Below are 19,333 nucleotides of genomic sequence, written 5' to 3' on the forward strand. Positions count from 1 at the left end.
CTGTCAGGCTGAGTCGCTAGGTGATTTCCACAGTATGTGAATGTGATATGACCTTCTGGAACTCTTGTCTCGAAGACTGAAGTCTCATAGTATTTCCTTTTGCACTCAGCGAGCTGCTGTGTTTTTTCTACAAGTTGTAGGTGTAGTAGTAGATGCTTCCTGTGGTTCTGTGTTCACTTTGGTGTGTGGAGGGGAGTTGAATGCCTTCTGCTTTCCTCTTTGCAGGACAGAAATGGAATGCATGAGTCCCTTGTTGATCTGAATAACAAGGACTTGCCAAGATCAATGCACATTAGTTATTAATGTAAATCTTTTATGAAAAGTAATATCACAGACATAATCAATCTTGAAATAAGGAAGTTTTATAGAGAAATTTAGTGAGCTTCATTAGAAAAAGATCTGCAAATCTTGAGTTGAGGAGGTCAGGCTTTAAAACATCTTTTGTCTGGTGCCGCTGTTAACTTGTGGTAACAGTTAAACTCTTAAGCATCCTGGAGAAACAAGACAAAACATCCCAGAGTCCATCTGTCATTTATTCTGTTGGGTCTCACTGGTACAGCAGAAGTTTGGGGTGAAAAATTGAAAGAATGGGGAGCAAATGAGGACTGGAGCCAACAAAACAAGAGACAAACTGATCCTGTAGTCAGGCCACTAAGCATGATAGAAAGGCACTTCCTTGCCCCCTATTTTTCAGCTGTGTGTGGCATCTGTTGAAGGAAAAAGCCAATGACAGTTATGCTCTGTGCCATACTGGATCTGAGCCACTGATTCCTCCAGCTCCTGGTGGAGGAGCCAAGGAAAGCTTCAGAAATTACTCTCAGCAGCACGTCCAGAGTGGAGCCGGTTTTAGCTCTTCTCATGCTGATAGCTGTCTCCCCTTTGAGACTAGAGCCCAAGGTAGAATAAATGAGTAAACCTCTCATAAGAAGTTAAGAGTTGTGGATGGTTTCTATGATACTTTATTCCTCAGCACAACCATTTTCTTCCTAAAGCTTCTGTGATAAAATGTTAGTTGCCTCTTAGTTCAGTGTAAAGACTGGAGAAGTATTTAATGGCTGAGACCTTCCATGCTGACTGTATTTCTCAGTGAGATGGGGGAAAGAAAGAGGAAGAACAGGCTGACATTTTTTTAATGTAAATTTCTCAGTTTTGGCCAGGCTAGATTGTTGTTGCATTAGAGTAGTATCCCATTAGAAGCAGGAATTTCCCCCTTCCTCTCTCCTGGGGTTTGCAGGGAGTTTGCTCTAACCAGCCTGTTGAGTGCAATGAGAAATGACTACTTTGTGGCAGAAGGACCTTCTCTTTTCCCAGGGGCTGTATCACAACTGCTTGAGGTCTCTGGCTCCAAACGAGTGAGCCCCTTGGTGTGCAGGAGCTCTCACCAGCTGGAGAATGGGAGGGTTGTGCACAGGTTTCCTCGTGCAAAGCTGCTGTCTGCTCTCCAGCGGGCAGCTCTCTGTGGCGAGATGAGCTGCACAGCCTGGAAGTTGCCCAGTGGTTGTTTTTGTGGTCACTGGTGCAACCAGCTGAGGAGAGAACAGGGCTTCTCCAACCGAAAGCCATGGGTCTCCTCAGCCCTCTCCTGCCCGCTTGGTGCCAGTCCCCTGGGGCAGCTGATGATGACTGGGAGCTGGGTAGTCCTCTGAGGTGCTCAGCACCTTTTGAGAGCCCATGTTGCTCCTCTTGCCTCCGCAGCTCAGCTTTTGCCTTGTGATGGGCGAATCGTGCAGCGTCTCCATACGCCTGTCAGTTGAAAAGAACTGTTTTTTTCTCTCTCTGTGAGAGATGGTCTTATCAGGCTGAGCAGCCTCAGGGCTTGTCTCCACAAACCTGCTACATTGGATTAACTCCCACTTCTTCACATGAAAGGGCAGTGCATGTGTATACATTTTCTTTAAGATTGAACTATTTGATATCTGCAGCCACAGTTGTTAATCTCGTGATGGAGGGGTGTTGCTCTCTCGTGAAAGCTGCTCCATACCTTTGAACAGGGAAATACTCAAGGGCTCCTCTGTCCTCACACAGAGTCAATTGAGGACAGTGTGACTGGGGCCTCTTAAATCCTGAATGATGTGGAGAAGGGGGACAACAAGCAGTTGTTTGTCGTTTCACTTAACATGTGCTAAGGAAAAGCAAATTAAATCGGCAGACCCAAAAAAGGAGGCATAGCTTTTGTGGTGTATAATTCAGCTTAAGGCTGTGGGGTGCTTAGGATGCCAAAATCTCTGTGAAAGGAAGAAGCCATGAAGGTACTTTCAGCACAAAGATACTCATTTTGCTTTGGGAAGCTGGGAGCTTCCCAAAGGGAGGAGCATTTGCTGGGGGCGCAGCTTTTTCTGTTCCTCCACCTTAGCTGCTGGCTAGTGTCAGAGACAGGTATGGCAGCACCTCACCTCCACCCCTCACCTCACCTCCATCTCCATCTCACCCAGAGCAGCTGGTGTTGGGTGGCCCTGGTGTTGCACTGCAGTGCCAGTAGCAGGATCACTCACTCCTTGCAGCGCTGGTACTTGCTGTCCTCTGGCACAAGCTCTGCCTGGTCACCAGCTGGAGAGCCCCAGAGAGTGTGAGCAGCGTCCTGCCCAGGCACCATGGGGAGCACGGCCTGGTCCCAGAGCAGAGGATCTCTGTGCAGTAGCTGATGGGAGCAGAGTGGCACTTGTCTCAGCTGTGTCTTTGCAAGTGGTGCCACTGCTCCATCAATGAGTGATTTGATGCACCATTTCCATCAAGCGCTGAAGGCACCACGTGCATGTGCAGGGAGCAGGGAGCCTGTCTCAGGAGACCGAGAGGAGGTGTGAGGAGCCCAGCACAGCATCTCTAGCCTGGCAGGCTGTTGTGTATTAAGAGTGGATGGTGCCTTCTGGGCACTGGTGTAGGATTGCTGTGTATCCAGAGCCTGACTGGTGTGGTGTCTCTGGCCATTTTTTTTCCCCCCATATCTCTGGAAATCATCAGACTTAACATAAAAAATCCATCCCGTGATGAAAGGCACAATTCTACAGCTCCTCAGCAGTTGTCAGAGCTTCCTGGTGCAGAGCTCTAACGGTAAAGGTCACCCTCCCTGCCCTGTCCTCCCCACTGCACTTTGTCAGCCCTGCTGTGGGAGAGCAGACCACTGCCGAGTTGCATAACCCTGAGGTATAGTTTTGGAGTTCAAATCACATGTGTGCCTATAAGCCTGACATCAGGAAATAATCTGCTTGCCAAGACCGCCTCTCACTTGGTTTGCATACACCACTGCTTTTCCACAGTAATTCTGCCTCCCTTAATCCCCATTCATCGTTTCTGCTTTTTGGAGAAGATTCCAGTGCTGTCAGCTGGAACCAGCACAAACTACTTGTCCTTTTCATCAGACCATCTGTTCCATCTGGACTCCTGTCCTTACAAGAAGCAGTTGGCACCATTTACATCTTCCAGCCAGCAGAAAGTTGCCTCTGTGTCATTCAGAGGCTCCCAGGAGATTCAGAAATCCTCCCTTCTGTTATTTTGCCCTTCAAAGCAGCACTGCTCCCTAGCTCTGCTCATATTTAACACAGCAAAGCACTTTATTAACATCTTCAGTCTTTTACCATCTCATGTCACTCCATCAGTGCTAACATTATGTTTCTTTTAACTGGGAGAGTAATTCCTGTTTCCTCCATCCTCTCCTCCCTGTCAGGCTTTGACACTGCCCCGTGTCAGTGGGGTTGTGCAGTGTGGGATGGGTGTTTCTGCTGGCTGAGTGGCATTTCTGGTGTGCAGACCTCACATTTGAGATGCTGTGTTAGCAGCTGGGTGTTTTGTGTTTTAAACACAAAGTTGTAGGTGTTTGGATGGGCAACTCCCACCTATGGAAAAATACCTTACCAGTTTGGATCTTCCCCTTCCAAATGGCAAACCTCAGTGTGAGAATTCAAAGTTGCCTTTGCCGGCCCTGTGTAGCTGGCATGAGATGGAATATAAAAGCATGTTCTGTCTTAAAATTTTGCCTGCATTTCTTACACACTTCTGGCCTCTCTGACAGTGAAAATCACTCCTGCTGGAGACACCACATTAGAGTGATTTAAAGTGGGCAATGATTAGCAGGCTCTGGATGTGTTTAAACAATAGTCTTGGCCTCATGTAGACACCTTTTGCCCTGAAGGAGGAGGGAGGCAGAAACAAGAGGTGGCTTACGGGGTGTTCTGTCTGCCCAGAAGCCTGCATGAGGTACATGTGACCTTGTGCATCTGCTGCAGAGAGCAGTTCCCTGCCCTGGTCACCACTGCTGCTCTGCTGTCACCCTGTCCTGCAGCCCTGGGGCACAGGCTGCTGGATCCGGCCCTGCTCCAGGGCTCACCAGGCTGTGGGACATCAGCACAGGGTGGGGTTTGAAGGCTCCCCCATCCCAGGGCTGCCTTTCCAGCAGGATGAGCTCCCCTGTCCCGAGGTGCCTCGTCAGGGATCCTGGCGTTCACATGCAAGCAGACACTCTGCTCTGTCCCACCCATCCCTTGGCAAGGGCTCTGGAAACGCTGCTGCCTTCTCAGACTGTTTAGATTTCTGGTTTTTTTTGTGCTGCAGTTTTCCTGGAATCCCTGAGAAAGGCCTGGTGGGGTCAGGCAGCCGTTAACTCTCTGGCTGCTGTTAACTCTCAAAATCCCCGTCCAAATCGTGGCGCTGCTCTGCTCTGCTGTGCCTTGTGCACCTGCTCCCCATCTGGGGCTAATGGTAGCCCAAAAGTCCAGGCTGACATTGCAAGTCAGTGAAAGGCTGTGATCTGCCAGGCCAGGAGTCTCTGGATGGCCCAGCTCGTTCCTCCAGTGACAGAGACAACCTTGTGCTTTGCTCTCCCTTCCACACGCCGGGGCGCTCTGGCTGGCAGCGTTGTAGATGCAGCTGGTGTATTAATGAGGCACGAGGGATTGCGGCAATGGCAGCTCCTGGTCCTGACTCCCTCTTCTCCCCTTCAGGTTCAGATGAGGTTGGTGCAAAGAGCAGCTCGATTTGTGGCTGGTTTGGCCGGAGGTGGGCCGTAGCTGATGTCAGTCAGTGATGAAGCACAAGCTCTTAGCTGGCTCCTGGACAGCTCTGCAGCTCAAGGTGTACATTGACTTTCAGATGTTAATGAATCTTGCTGCCTTCTGGAAACACACCTGATATATGATCTTGGCAATCAGAGGCTGCTCAGTTCCCAGAGCAGTGGGTATTTGCCCTCCCCTGCCTGTCACGTACTTCAGTCCTGAGTGAGAGAAGTCTCTTCTGGGACCAAAAGAGAGGAATTTGTGGGCTTGCAGGGGTGAGGCTCAGATTTGGATGAGGGAGGATGGGGAGGAGTTTCCACTTGTTGAATTGGGCATTTCATGCAAGTTTGGATCCTTTGCAGAGCTCTAAGCCTACAAAAATGAGAAGCTCTTTTCTTCTGAGCAGAGTAGGAAAATGAAGTTGTTTTGGTTGGGAGCTGAGGGCTCGGGGAGGGAGGAGAAGGCTGCTTCAGCCAGGCACAGTCTCCCTGTGCTCCCACAGTGGGCTGGAGGAGCAGCCTTCACAGCAGGTGGGATTCGGGCAGCTCCTGAAGTTTCAGCAAAAGCCATCTGGGCAGTTCAAAAATTGCTGTTTCCCCAAAACACAACGGCCCTCCCAGGGCAGCAAAACAGACTGCTTACATGTTTAGCACAGAGTCAGAGCCTTTGAGCTCAGAGAGCTGGCTCCATGGTCAGAGCGTGGTGAGGGAAAACGGGCACACAGAGGGATTTGTGTTGTTCCTGCCGGGATGTATCTGAAACAAATTTAAACTGGTCTCTGGGATTTGTCTCTTCTTTCCAGACAAGGAAATAGTTCCTTGTTGATAGATGGAATCCAAATAGCAGTTCAATGCTGCAGAACTTTTGGAAGCAGATTTTGGAGTATTGTATAACTTGAGTAGCCCCTAAGGTATGGAAACCAGATAGGACAGAGAATGTCCCCTCCCAGTCTAGAAGGCTGATCCCCCAACTCAATCTGTTGTTGGCACAAGAAGCCAACTGTACAGCTTGCTGTAGGACTGGAACCAACTCTCAGTGTTTCTGCATGGAAGGAGGCTATTTCAGTAGCTGCTTGTTAGACACATATTGCTCTGGAGCATCCTTTTTTGGAAATGGCAGTGAGCCCCATTCTCCCTCCCACTTCTTGGTGAAAACAGCATCTTCTTTAGTGTAGCTGTGAGTTTGATGCAGGATCTGAACGCTGCTTTCCCCTTTGCCTTTTCACCTCTTTCTTTTCATCTCTATTTTCTAACGATATTAATGGCCATTAGACTGTGAAATGTAATTTGCCCAGCATACAGACCTCCCATTGTACACGGCTTTCTGCTTGCCAGACGCTCCCTTTGGAGCATGAGATCTGCTTTCATCTGCTACAATTTCACCCCTGTTAACATTTGGAAGCTGGAGGCCAAGCCATATTAATATTCAACAGGACATTTCAGCTCTCTCTTTCTCCAACAGGGGAAACTGGCCTTGGTAAGTCCACCCTCATGGACACACTTTTCAACACCAAGTTTGAAGGTGACCCAGCATCTCACTCACAGCCTGGGGTTCAGCTGAAATCCAATACCTACGACTTGCAGGAGAGCAATGTCAACCTCAAACTGACTATTGTGAGCACAGTGGGCTTTGGGGATCAGATCAACAAAGAGGACAGGTGAGTGAAGGGGGGGAGAGGCTGCATCCTGACCTGGTTTCCTCATGCAGGGTCTCTCTCCGTACCCTATCTGGGCCAGACTGTGCTGTAATGTTTTCCTCTTTCCTCCTTACGGGTTGTCCTTGTCTTCTCTTTGGGATGGCACAGGTAGAAGAGGGGACAGAGGCTGTGGTGTGTCAGCACTGCTCCAGCTATCAAAACAGCTTTTCTCATGCTGTCAGGGCGTCTGTGCTTGTTTCCTTGTGCTGTGCTGACTGCAAGCTACTGACTAAACCACTAGTGTGGTCTAGTGACCTCTTGGCTTAACAGCCACTTGTGGCAGGGCTCTTCCATGTTCCTGAAGGAGGCACAATAAATGTGCAGTGAGATACCCTGGGGAAGTCTCTCTGGCAGCTCACGTCCCAGTGTGGCTGGAGTGTGGTGCGTGGTTAAGGGGTGTGCATTTCCACCAGACCACCTCCAAGGTGCATCTTCACAGAGGCTCTGCAGATGGGATTTGCTTTGTTGCACCTCTGTTAGGTTTTCCTTTTAGTTTTGTTTGAGATGCACTGATGTCCTTTACACGGTAAGTCTGACAGGCTCTGTGTTTCAGATGGCCTTGAAAGGGAGTCGCAGGGATTTCCTGCCCCAGAGCACTGGGCAAAGGTAGTACTGAAAGGAGGTGTCTCTTCCACCTCCAGGACTCGGGGCTGTGAGAGCAGCAAGCTGTTTGCTCCCTGAGTGCAAGCAAGGGTTACACACTGCTGTGAATGAGTCTATATTATCCTTCCTTTTAAAATAAAGTCTTTCACCCTCACATTTCAAAGTATGAGAGTCCACTTTCCCTGGAGAGAATGGTGTGTCTCCTGTCCTCTGCTAAATCTCCAGTACTGTGTTTTGTCAAACAGGCTGTTAGAGTCTGATGTGGGACCACATCTCCTTGTCAGTAGTGCAACTTTGAAATTTCTTACGGGTGGGGAGGAAGGGAGTTTGAGAGAATGGGTCTTGGGAAGTAAAATCTAACAAGCAGCTTGTTTCTTAAAAGCAAGCAAAGGAGCACTGTCTGTTTGCCTCTCTGACTGTAAGATGTGTGACACCTTTTTTCCCCTTCACCAAAGCTACAAGCCCATCGTTGAGTTCATCGATGCTCAGTTTGAAGCCTACTTGCAAGAAGAGCTGAAGATAAAAAGGGTCTTGCACAACTACCACGACACCCGGATCCACGCTTGCTTGTACTTCATTGCTCCGACAGGCCACTCGCTGAAATCCCTGGACTTGGTGACAATGAAGAAGCTTGACAGCAAGGTAGGATGTTTAACTCCTGCTGGGCCGGTTCGCTGTGTGCCTGGCAGAAAGGCTGCTGCTTTTCCAGAGCACATCTCCCCACCTTGAATAGCCCTTATACTGGTGGCAGTGACTGGTTTGGCAGATAAAGCCTGTAGATTTATTGAGCACTTTCAAGTTTTTGTAAGTTGTGTTGCAGACTTGGAAAAATTCCCTGGAGCAAAGCTGAGGACTTCTTACCACTCTGTTCCTTCCTAGGTGAACATCATTCCCATCATTGCCAAATCTGATGCCATTTCCAAGAGTGAGCTGACCAAATTTAAAATTAAAATCACGAGCGAACTGGTCAGTAACGGGGTTCAGATCTACCAGTTCCCAACAGATGATGAATCAGTGGCGGAGATAAATGGGACAATGAATGTAAGTGACTCTGCTTCCTCCTCTCCCAGAACAGCACTGTCACTGGAGGGGTTGGTGGCCCATACTGGAGTGCTTCTTAAATCCACTTTCCCTTCTATTTTGTGTCTTAAAACCAGAGGATTTCACAGGGATCCCATCTTTGTAGCATCATCCTAGGCTAGCAGAGCCTTGTCATAGGCTCCTGCCTCTCTGGTGGGCTTTTCTAGTCAGAAAACAGACTTTTAACCCTTTCCTTGCCCTGATGCATATCTCTTGAGGGACTTGTAGGAAATGGGACAGATGGTGAGGCCTGGCTGTGCAGGGCAAGGACAGTCCTGGGTTATGAATTAATCAGATGGGTATTACCTGTCAGGTGTGAGGGGCAGGCTGTCTGCAGACATGCACCTCTCTGCTCCATATGCTGTGGTTTTTGCACCAAACAGTTTTGCTCTTCTGGGCTGGTGTTGCCTGCAAAGCCCTGCCTCCATGGGTGTCTCCTCTTGCCTGTGGCTGTCCTTGCAGCAGAGCCCCTTTACCTGGCTGACTCTGGGACCCCTGTCTGCACTGAGTTGCTGTCATATTGGTCCTTGGTCTGTGATGACAAAGGGACAAGTCCTCTCCCCTTGGCCCTTCTGAGCGTGGAGGTAAACCTCTGCTCGTCTTTCCTTTCAGCCACTTCCATGTCTCCTGGGAGGGAATCGCTGTCTCGGGTTGTAGACGTTCTGGGTTGTGTCAGCCCCCTGCACAGAGATCAACTCTTTAAATCCTTCATTAAACTGCTTTAAATCATAATTACCAGGTTTATGGGGTCTAAGCAGGCGAGAATCAGAATCTGATCAAGGCACTTTTGCAGACCTGGAACACTTGTATCCAAATAATGATTTTATTAGCAACATAAGACAAATCTGCTTGTGGTTCAGGTCAGGAGATGAGCTTGTGGAGGGACTGAGACCAGTGAAAGCGTGAGGGTGGGGTGATTTAGATTTGTGACTAAAATCGGCAATTTTAGTCATGTTTAAAATTGAGGAGTGGAAAACTTTGTTTTAAATCAGTTGCCTTAACCTTTATGTTTGTACATCTCTACAGAAAGCTTCATGGTCTTTGCCTGTTACAGATCTGTGTGCTGGCAAGTCAGCCAGATTTGAGAGGGACTAACGTGGGTATCGTTAATTGTGTTCCAGGCCCACTTGCCATTCGCAGTGATTGGGAGCACGGAGGAGCTGAAAATAGGAAACAAAATGATGAAAGCTCGTCAGTACCCCTGGGGCACAGTGCAGGGTGAGTTAAGCCCTGGGATTTTCATGGCATGAATGATGACGCTTCTGCCAGGAGGCAGTGGGCTCTCATAAGAGGAGCAAGGGCCTGCTGGATTTCATTATCTCACTGGGAATTATCCTTTGTTAAATCCTTGTGCCGGGCCTCTAGTGACAGTTTTCTCTGGTTGGAAGGGCTGTTAAACCTGTTGGAGGAGTAGACAGGTGTGGAATGTGGGAAGAGACCTTTGTTTCTGCCCCCATCTTACTCCTTATCGTGTGTTACAGTGGAGAATGAAGCTCACTGCGACTTTGTGAAGCTGCGGGAGATGCTGATCCGCGTGAACATGGAAGACCTTCGCGAACAGACCCACACACGCCACTACGAGTTGTACCGGCGATGTAAACTGGAAGAGATGGGTTTTAAGGACACTGATCCAGACAGCAAACCCTTCAGGTGGGATCCCTGGAGGAGACAGGAGAGCTGGAGAGGGGCATTGTTGGATGCGCTGCCTGCACGTGTGTGTATGTGTGTCTGTCCTTGAGAGAGCACGTAAAGAACCAATGCAGCAAGAAAACCTGCCAGGTCAGATAAATCCAGACTTCAGCAAAGGTGCTGGCTGAGTGAGAGGAGGTGAAAACGCAGAGACCGTGTGCAGGATTGACTGTGAAACTGCAAGTACAGGAGTAGAAATGCCTGTGGTGCAGAGATACAGCAGTGTCCCTCTGAACTAGTGTTTGTTGCCAGCTGTTCTCTTTGAATTGCCCAACATTCAATATACAGAAAAGTGTAATAGCTTCCAGACCCCACAAACAGTTGGATAAAGAAGACTTCGGGCACACATGGGTGGGTGAGTGGTGATATTCATGGTGAGGGCCTAATTTCAGAGGCTCAGGGGAAGCAGAGTTTGTCCCAAGTCATATCACTGGACTTTCTTTTCTTTTTAGCTTACAAGAAACTTATGAAGCCAAAAGAAATGAGTTTCTGGGGGAACTGCAGAAAAAGGAAGAGGCAATGAGGCAAATGTTTGTCCAGAGGGTCAAGGAAAAAGAAGCAGAGCTGAAGGAGGCTGAAAAAGAGGTGAAGACTGCAGTACTTGTCTCTTCATGGTTGTGAGTGATAGATCCACTCCCAAGTAGGTAGCTGTGCCAAAGCACTTTCTGCAGAGTGGCGTTTAGGGCTTTCTTATCAAGAAGTCTAAAGTTTAACTTGGGGTCATGGGGACATTAAAGTGTTCATCCTGTAGGACAAAACTAGAACACAGTGCTTGTAGTGTATGACTTACTGAACCATGAAAGTGCCATAGTCTTGATTCTGATGGAGAGTTGCAGTGTGGCAAAATTCAAGGAGGGAAATAGCCCCTGATATAAGCTTGTTAGGAAAAAAATATACCCATGCAACTTCCTGAGCATTGTGAAGAATCCATTAAGTTACTGACCTGTAAAGAGGAGTAAGATGGAGACCCCTGGAAGTGGATTAAATTTTTTTTTTTTACAGTTATACTCTCCCAGTCCTTTATTGTTGGTCTGTGCAATGGTGCATCACAAGAACACTGCCTTTGTCAGCTGCTGCAGGAGACTGTTCCCAGCCCTTTGTTTATGCAGTGTCAGCTCAGGGGGCTAGAAATGATGTAGTGACCAACAGAGATTTCCAGGCTCAGATCTCATGGAATCCTTCCATCTTCCTCTTTGCTTGTGAACAGAATATCTGGTAGTGCTGGGTCCTGCTCACCTCTCTCCTTTCTCTCTAGCTGCACGAAAAGTTTGATCGCCTGAAGAAGTTACATCAGGATGAAAAAAAGAAGCTAGAAGATAAGAAGAAGTCTCTGGATGATGAAGTAAATGCATTTAAACAAAGGAAGACAGCAGCTGAATTGCTCCAATCTCAGGCTCAGCAGGCTGGAGGATCGCAAACTCTTAAAAGAGATAAGGAACGAAAAAAGTAAGTTGCTAACCCAGTGGTATTTGCTTTTTGGTAATGGTTCTCCTTTGCTATTTTTCTGGGTGTTCATATTTCTCTTCCAACCTAGCCAGTTGTTATTGGGGGAAAGTTTGCAGCCAGATTTAATCCCTAGTAAGGCTGAGCAGTAGCTGGAAGCGTTTTACCTTTAGCTGTCATCCTGAAGAGCAGAGAGCAGTGGTAACCTCCCTCACTGCTTGCTGACAGCATGAGAGAGGATGAACTTTTTATTCCCTGAGATTTCCCTGATCCTCTCTTGATCTGTCAGTGCTTGCAATGAAGTGGAACAATATTGGCTGCCAAGGCTAGGGTGTGGTTACCAGGGATGTCCTGCCATCTCTAGAGAGGAGTGTGTCCTGTCTCAAGGTCTTACTTGTTTAGGTTGAGAAAAAACTTATACTGAGGAAAATTATTCAGGGAGACTAATAGTATTGAATTCTGGAATCTGCAAAATGTAAGGTGGCAGTACAAGAGGACAGGTCATAGCTCCTTGTTAATGCTAGCACTCTTCTCCAGCCCTAAATCAGCTTTTTGCCCTCCACAGAAACAGTGAGGGATACTGCCTGGCTTTAGCAGGGGTTCCTGGTGTGACAGGATCCAGCCCCTGGTCAGGGCCCTGTGATCTGGGCCATCTGCAGTGCCCATGCCAGGCTCCTAATGCTCTGCAGTTGCTCAAGAGCACCCAGCTGTAAAGCTGAAACAGTCCTCCCGGTTCACCTAGAAATGAGCAGTTCCTTTCCTTCTCACTGTGGTGCTTTTTCTGAAACAGATTGTGTGCCACCTGAGCACGTGTACAAAGTGCGGTGTGCCGCTAAGCAAGGGTCTGGTTCCTGTACCCCTGCCATAATCCCCGCTCTGCACATCCCTGGGGCAAGTCCAGAGTAAATCTTGCCTGTGCTGCACAGTCTTCACTACATGGAGAAGTGCTGTTAATGTGAACAATATGGCACGTGCCCAAAGAACTGTTTGTCAGGAAAAATAGCCCTTGACTGTTAAACTTGGAAGCAAATGAGACGGGAGAAGAAAAACCCAATAACCAGAATGAGATGCTAGTTTAGTCTTTTTAGTTTTGAGCTGGAGCTGCTTTAATGTCAGCATTCTTTTGTGATGAGCAATTAGTGCTGCCCTTTTCTCGCTTGTCCGTTCCTTTTTCCACTGTGTATTTTGATTTGCTCTTTTGAATTACCTTCAGGGGGTTTTACTGTCTTTTCATACTGAGGAGCCTGAGTCTGACTGGGGACAGACTTCTCTCCCCAGCTTGGACTGTGTGAGGAATACACAACTGAGTTCTTTCATGCTTAGAGCCCTCAGACATCAGCCCACTGACTGCAGACTTCAGCCCCGAGATCAGTCAGGGCCAGGAATACAGACAAGGGAGATGACATGCCCTATAGTATAAGCAATTAGTTGCTGTGGGCCAAGACACTCTTGTTCCTAGAAGCAGTTCTAATCTCAGTTGAGCTCTGACACCAAGCACATTCATATGGAAAAGCTTTGGGACGCCCTTGTCAGTTAAGGACATGGAAAGGCACAGAAAACTCGATGAAAGAGTTAGGTCAGAGCTTGAGTAAGGCTTGGGAAGATACTAGGAGGCCTCTCTCTCCTCCAGGAAAGTATTTGTGTTGGTGCTGCTTTCTTTACTCTGTAACTTCTCCAATTGTCCTTAATAATTCATTTCAGAATTTAGATCATAAATATCTCTAACAATCCATGAATTTCACAAGCTGTAGCTTCATCATATCTTGTTTACTAGTGGCTGGCAGTACACTCACCTTTTTCTTTCACAGGTGACTCCTTTAAACCCAAGCTCTATAATTTGCACTAATCATGACTTGGTTTTTGTTGTTGTTGTTGTTGTTTTTACATCATTATCATCATTATTAGCTCTCACATGTATGCTGTTTTACAGTTAGCTGCTGTTTGGCTGCATGGTGCATGAGGCACATTGTCCTGGTAAGCGTCATTAACTAATATAGATCTCACAGTGGGATCAGTTACAGTTCCTAAAAAAGCAGACCCTGTGCAAATCCAGAAGCCTATAAGTATTATCCCTGTCTTCCTTTGCTTTCACCCTTACTGTACACGCTCTGCCAGTCTCTCTCTACATACACAGTTGTAGAAAAAGGAGGCAGCAAAGTTTATCTTTAAGGATTCTGCAAAGTAAAATGCAGAGACTCAGTATTAGGACATGAAACAGAGAAAAATAAAGATTAGGTCCTCTTCCTTTTAAACCTTCCCAGCACTTTGTTGGCTCGTTTTTCTTTATTCCATCTCCCTTAGAAATAAATTATATTTTTTAATCACATAGGCCATGTTGATACTATGGCAACAATTGCTATGGAGATGTGGTGCTGATGGTAGAACCCAACCAGCCATGAAAATATCTTTTCCCTTTCTCCTCCTTCCCTCCCACCCCTCCAAGCTGTGGTGTTCACTTGTGGTTACAGTGCAGGTGAAGGTAGATGCCAGACTAGTTTCTATCCCCCTCTTCACATACTAACAGATGGTAAAATCTGCCAAACCTAGAGCTTTCCTTTGTCTCCCAAAGTCCCAGAGAATCACCAAACTGTGTGTGTATCTGAGTGCGTGTGTATGTATGTACAAGGGGGAATTAAAGAAGCTACTGCCAGTTAACCAAACCAATATTCACCTGCTGACTGATCATAGTTGATTGTCCAAAAACACAAGAGATGATGGGCTGAGCATTTAGCACATATAGAAGGCTCTGAAGATAGACTGAGGGACTATGACATTTTTAACAGTCAAATGGGTCACCCATGGACTGGATGTCCAGCTGTAGCAAACACTTACACTCCTGGGAGCCATGCCAAGTGTGCCCATTGTCAGGGTAAGGCTAGTGGTAGAAGAGGGCTGTATTCAAGGTGTGTCCAGAACACCTACCAGAGCACTTTGCCCCTGAACAAGGCCAGCATACGAGTTTCCGAGGAGTTTTGCCAGAGTGTGGAGAGTTCCCACTGGAGCAGAGCCCTGTCAGTGGTGTTACGCTGTGAGTCAGCTCTGCTCCAGTTGCTGTGACTCTGTCCAGGGTGTCTCTGCCTTCACATGAGCAGGGGTGTAAGGGGGCCACATAGTCATGGGCAGGCTTGTGGAAGAGATAAGAGAAAGGGTTAACAAACCTGGCCATAAGCAAGTGTGTGCAGTGCAAAGTGCCAGCATCTATTGTAAAATGAAGGCTCATTTCAAAAAAGATGTGTGAGAAATGCACATGGCTGGAGAGCAACATCCTCATCAGGCTTATTAGTTAAATGGTTAATGACAGTGGTCTACTTATAGCTAGGTTGAGTGTGTTTAATTGAGGCTTTTTAATTTACTGTTGATTCTCTGGTGAGAGGAAAAAGAAAGCTCCCACAGGAATGTCTTGCTTCTTGACAGAGCAGCAATAGTTATTATCCAAGGCAAGGGTGACAGCACCCCAGGCTGAGGTGTGCAGGTCTCCCAGAGAAGGGACCTGTTGGAACAGAAGCACTTAATTGTAAAACACCCTAAAAACTCAGCCTCGAGTCCACCCTTCCTTGCAGACAAAGCTAGGATTTATATTCTGTCCAGGATACAGTCCAAACTAACTTATGGTCTGCCCTTAAACAGGGAAGAGCCTATTCCAGGATTCCTTCCCTCTTAGCTCCACCAAGGGAAATGGAAAAGCAAGTAAAAGTTACACTGTCAGTGAGAGGCATTTGAATTTAATTTCATTGGGACGTTCCATTTAACAGAAGAGCTTCAGAAGGGTCTTGCACTGACTCAAACTGGAGCTTGCAGTCGCCTTGAATAAATGCCTCTGCTGCCAACGGTAACTGTCAGACAATGAAAAGAACAATTCTCTGCTTATCAGGCTCTGAATGTGGAAAAATAACCCCAAAGAATAACAGTGTTCATTCTGGTGCTGAGTACGAAGGCACGGCTGAAGTGAAGTTGGAGTGAACATTACTGGTTTTTGTTGGTTTTGGATTGCTTTTGGCAGCCCTCATAACTGTATGTTGCTGTGTGCCGGGCTTTGAATCCAATGAAGTTCTTTGTTCCCACTATACAAATGCAGTCAGTGCCTTTTTCAATGGGCATTTGTCCTTGCTAAATTAAATATGTATATATGGTATTTTTCCAGAATTCAGAAGAATACTCTCCATATTGATCCATAAAGTATTGCAGGGCTCCACTGTTTTGCAACGACACAAAAAAGTCGCAGTTGATGAGTCCTGTAACTTGCAAAACTGTGAAAGGATTGTTTTAGAAAATAAATTTGGTTCATCCCACTGCTGAGCGTGTGTGCGTGTACGCATGTATGTGTCTGCATACAGCATGGTTTGTAATCAAATTAAACCTTATTAACACTTAGCAACATTCTCTTTTTGTGTGTGTGTGTTTTAGGAAACATCTACATTCTTATTTTGTTTTGTTTTGTTTTGTTTTTGTCATTAATCCATAAAACCATTAATCTGCCTTTTTCTTTCATTTTCAGTTCGGGTTTCCTGTAGAACCTTTTCCCTTCACACCAGGAGCGAATGCCCCACACTCGGTTAACACGCAGCTCTGCCATTGTACCTGTTTGCTCACCTTTACTCATTGCTCCCTTCCTGTGCTCATCATTTTGTTTTAAGCAAGAGCCCACACCCGTGGCTGTTCTGTGTTGTGGTTGTTCTGGTGAAGAACTCAGCAATAGCCTACGTGGAACTGGCAAGAGATGCTCATTGCTGATACCTCTTCCCCTTTGGGCAGCAGCAGGCTGCCGAGCGCTCGTAGGGCTGGTGTCACCTCCCCTCAGCTGCTGGGCTTTTAGTCTCTCCCTCCGTTTGGTGCGAGGGCTGCATGGCCAGAGAGCGCAGCTGCTTGCTGGTGTGCATTTAGCCCCTGTCTGGGACCCTGCGAATGCAACCCAGTGCTGTCGTGGGGTGGGATGTGCTGTCTCCAGAGACTGGCTGCCCTCTCCCCTTTTTAATTTGCAGTATCTAACCCCTCTCATTACCCCCCTGCACTGCCATGTGTGACTCAAACCATTGTAAAAGGACTTTTTGCAAAAACTTGACATCCTCATGGGCTTGGGTCTGGGTCCAAACCTCTAGTCCCTGGGCGTGAGGGATTCTCAAACTTGGATCCATGGTTTGCAACTAAGTGTTCTCTGAATGCTGCAGGGGTCACGAAGGATCTCTTGCCTTGTCTCCCTCTCAGTGTGCTGGCCTGGATGCACATCCTGGATCCAATCTCAGGGAAAGCTGGCCACCTTGCTGTACATACCAGTGTTTGTGAAGAAAGACCATGATGTTTCTTTGACTTTCTTCCCAGTGATTCCAACAGTTTCTGATTTTAACGCAAAAAGTATTACCTTTTTTTTTTTATTTGGCATCTGTTCAGAAGCATACAGATGCTGGCAGGTTGCTTCTCATATTTTCTATTCAGCAAAAGCCTTGTTTTACTGCAAGATTTGCACTAAAAAGGAGGGTGTTTTGCTCACTGGGGCCAGGAGTTCGCTCTGGCCAAGTGCAACTGTGGTTTGCCTGCAGGTGTCTTCTCTGTGTATTTTTGGATGAGATTTGTTTTTAAATAAAGACTTCATCAGACAGTGAATTCTGGTTAACATTTACTTCTTTTGTTTTCTTGTTTTCTTTGCCCTTCTTTTACAGTAACCCATGGCTCTGTACTGAGTAATTACCCCTGAAAACAATGGGCTGGAATGGACCTTCATTTACTTGTTAAATCGGAGGGTCTAATAAAACGTGACAGCATTTCAGCTGTGAACTTTCCATGCTGTTGCCCTTGTTCTCTCCTATATCCTCATTGTGATTCTGACTTTACTGTGTACTGGTGGTTATTGCTTTTATTAAACAATGTAAAATTAGTCCTAACAAGGTTTTGGATGCTGCAACTTTAAATCCTACAATTATTTTTTTTCCCTACAATTAATGGATTCCCATTTCTCCTGGCACCTTTCCACCCAGATAAATAAGGGATGTGGAAGTAAGTTCTGTGAGTTATTTTTGCTGGCAAAATAACAAAGCAGTTTAAATGTATTTATTGGTGACGTTAAAATGACAACACCACCTTAGTTTAATTATCACATAGTTGAGAGATGAAAAGCTCTTTTCTCTTTATACTAGGTGTCGTTTTCATGACATCATCTATCTTTTTTATTTGCTTTATTTTGTTTGTTTTGCTAATTCATGCTACCTGAAGACTAGCATATAACCCTGATTTCTGACTTGCTTGTTGTGACCTTGGTCCTTCAGTTGCACCATGTGCAGGTTAAGTTCTCTGTGTGTGGGTGACCCCACATGTCCTCGCCCTGCTGAAAGATCAGGGTGTGTGCTGCCACATAGTGTCAACAAAAACCATCAAACCCCTGGTTTTTGGCAGATAGGCACACCTCAGAGCTAGTTGTGATGGCTAACGCTGGTTTTAGTGCAAGCCCCTGCTGAGAATTTTCCTAGAAAGGTCGTCTGGATGATGCTAAAGCCTCACAAACAGTTTCTGCGTACAGTGTGTTAGTCTGGCGAGCTGCTCGCGGCAGCAGCAACCCTTGTGCAGTGACCCAGATCAAACAACGGTCTGGCCTCTGTTTCCTTCCAGCCATCAGGGCAGCTACAGCTCTAGATTGCAAGGTATTTTCTCAGGTATTCTGCTTCACCATAAATACAATTTTATTTCCCATAAAAATCTTTGATTTTTTAGGTTTTTTTTGTTTGTTTGGTTGGTTGGTTGGTTGGGGTTTTTTTTAGCAAGTTAAAATGAGTCTTTACTTCTTCCTGTAGTGTTGAATGTCAGCCTGTCCCCAAACCAGTCAGTATCGATCTGTCAATGATTTCTAGGTTTTCTGCTAAAAGAAAAGAACCATTTAATGTGGTTTGGTTTTTTTTACCCATACTGCAGGTCACTGGCTGTGTTTCCTGACCATTTGCCTTATTAGAATGTTATTTACAGTTATGTAAAGTCTTTTTAAAGACTTTAAAGAAAAAAGGTTTGGTTTTTACTTGTGTGATTTCCTTGAAGTACTTGAGGTGCCACAAGGAGGTTCCATCTCTCCTCTGTCAGCTGTTGTCATGTTGCATCTCTTTTTCCTGCTTTTTTAATGTCTTTCTCTTTTTTGCTAATCTTCTGTTTTTTTCTCTTTTTTCCCCTTTTCTCTCTCTCTGTAGCTTTTTTTAATCTGTCTTCGCCAGCTGCACTGGGTCTGAGGGAGAAGACTGCCACTTCTAGAAGAGATTAAGGGTCTTGTGTTGGGGGGGAACAAATCTTCAGTGTTAGTGTTTTGGAAAGAAGCTCTTTTACTGACTTGCATGGTATCTTGTCTTGTAATTTGTGTGACAAGACAGGGCAAATATGGGGGGGTGGGAGGGGGAGAACAGATTGTTTACCTGGAATTCTGAAAAGCGACAGCAATGTGCTGTTTGGAGTAACGATGGAGCGAGTACATTTTCAACCGTTGTTATGGGCATATTGTTTTTTCTAATTTTGTCTTTAATAATATAAATGTCACGGGTTTCTGGGAGGTGTGAAGCCCAAGGAGTATTTTCAATACTATGCCACTGTTGGATTGGTTTTGGACACTGTGCATTCAGAGGCAAAGGAAATAGAAACCTAGTGCCGTTTGCTCTGTTGGCAGCCACGAAGGATTTAATTTTAACAAAGAAATAAAGTCAGAAGAACTGTGTGTTTTCACTGGTGTCCTCCTGTGTCTCACCGGCTCGTTCAACAAGGTATGGGGCGGAGGGAACTGCTTTTTTCCAACTAACCATCCTCTCCTTTAACGTTGGAGATCAGTTTGCGGTATCGGGAGGGAACGGCAGTAACGGGGACCCACCCGCACCCC

The 19,333-nt window shown here is 46.5% G+C and overlaps 1 protein-coding gene across 4 annotated transcripts in view; it reads left to right on the forward strand.

The window, feature by feature from the left end:
- SEPTIN6 (septin 6) overlaps positions 1 to 19,182 on the forward strand; it is a 20,354-nt gene extending 1,172 nt beyond the window's left edge. Inside the window, exons 2-10 of one of the 4 annotated variants that reach the window (XM_010166539.1) lie at positions 6,447 to 6,642; positions 7,740 to 7,926; positions 8,164 to 8,325; positions 9,486 to 9,582; positions 9,846 to 10,014; positions 10,506 to 10,638; positions 11,309 to 11,499; positions 13,427 to 13,470; positions 15,992 to 17,094. In XM_010166539.1, the coding sequence (XP_010164841.1) occupies positions 6,476 to 6,642; positions 7,740 to 7,926; positions 8,164 to 8,325; positions 9,486 to 9,582; positions 9,846 to 10,014; positions 10,506 to 10,638; positions 11,309 to 11,499; positions 13,427 to 13,430 (1,110 nt within the window). In that variant the 5' untranslated portion in view covers positions 6,447 to 6,475 and the 3' untranslated portion in view covers positions 13,431 to 13,470; positions 15,992 to 17,094. Of the gene's footprint in view, positions 1 to 6,446; positions 6,643 to 7,739; positions 7,927 to 8,163; positions 8,326 to 9,485; positions 9,583 to 9,845; positions 10,015 to 10,505; positions 10,639 to 11,308; positions 11,500 to 13,426; positions 13,471 to 15,991; positions 17,095 to 17,150; positions 17,176 to 18,659 lie in introns of those variants that run through there. The other 3 variants (XM_010166532.1, XM_010166524.1, XM_029084605.1) reach the window with 3 other exon arrangements.
- The last annotated feature ends 151 nt before the right edge of the window (positions 19,183 to 19,333 follow it).

This window comes from Antrostomus carolinensis, unplaced genomic scaffold (assembly GCF_000700745.2).
Source record: "Antrostomus carolinensis isolate BGI_N321 unplaced genomic scaffold, ASM70074v2 scaffold39160, whole genome shotgun sequence".
Taxonomy (NCBI): domain Eukaryota; kingdom Metazoa; phylum Chordata; class Aves; order Caprimulgiformes; family Caprimulgidae; genus Antrostomus; species Antrostomus carolinensis.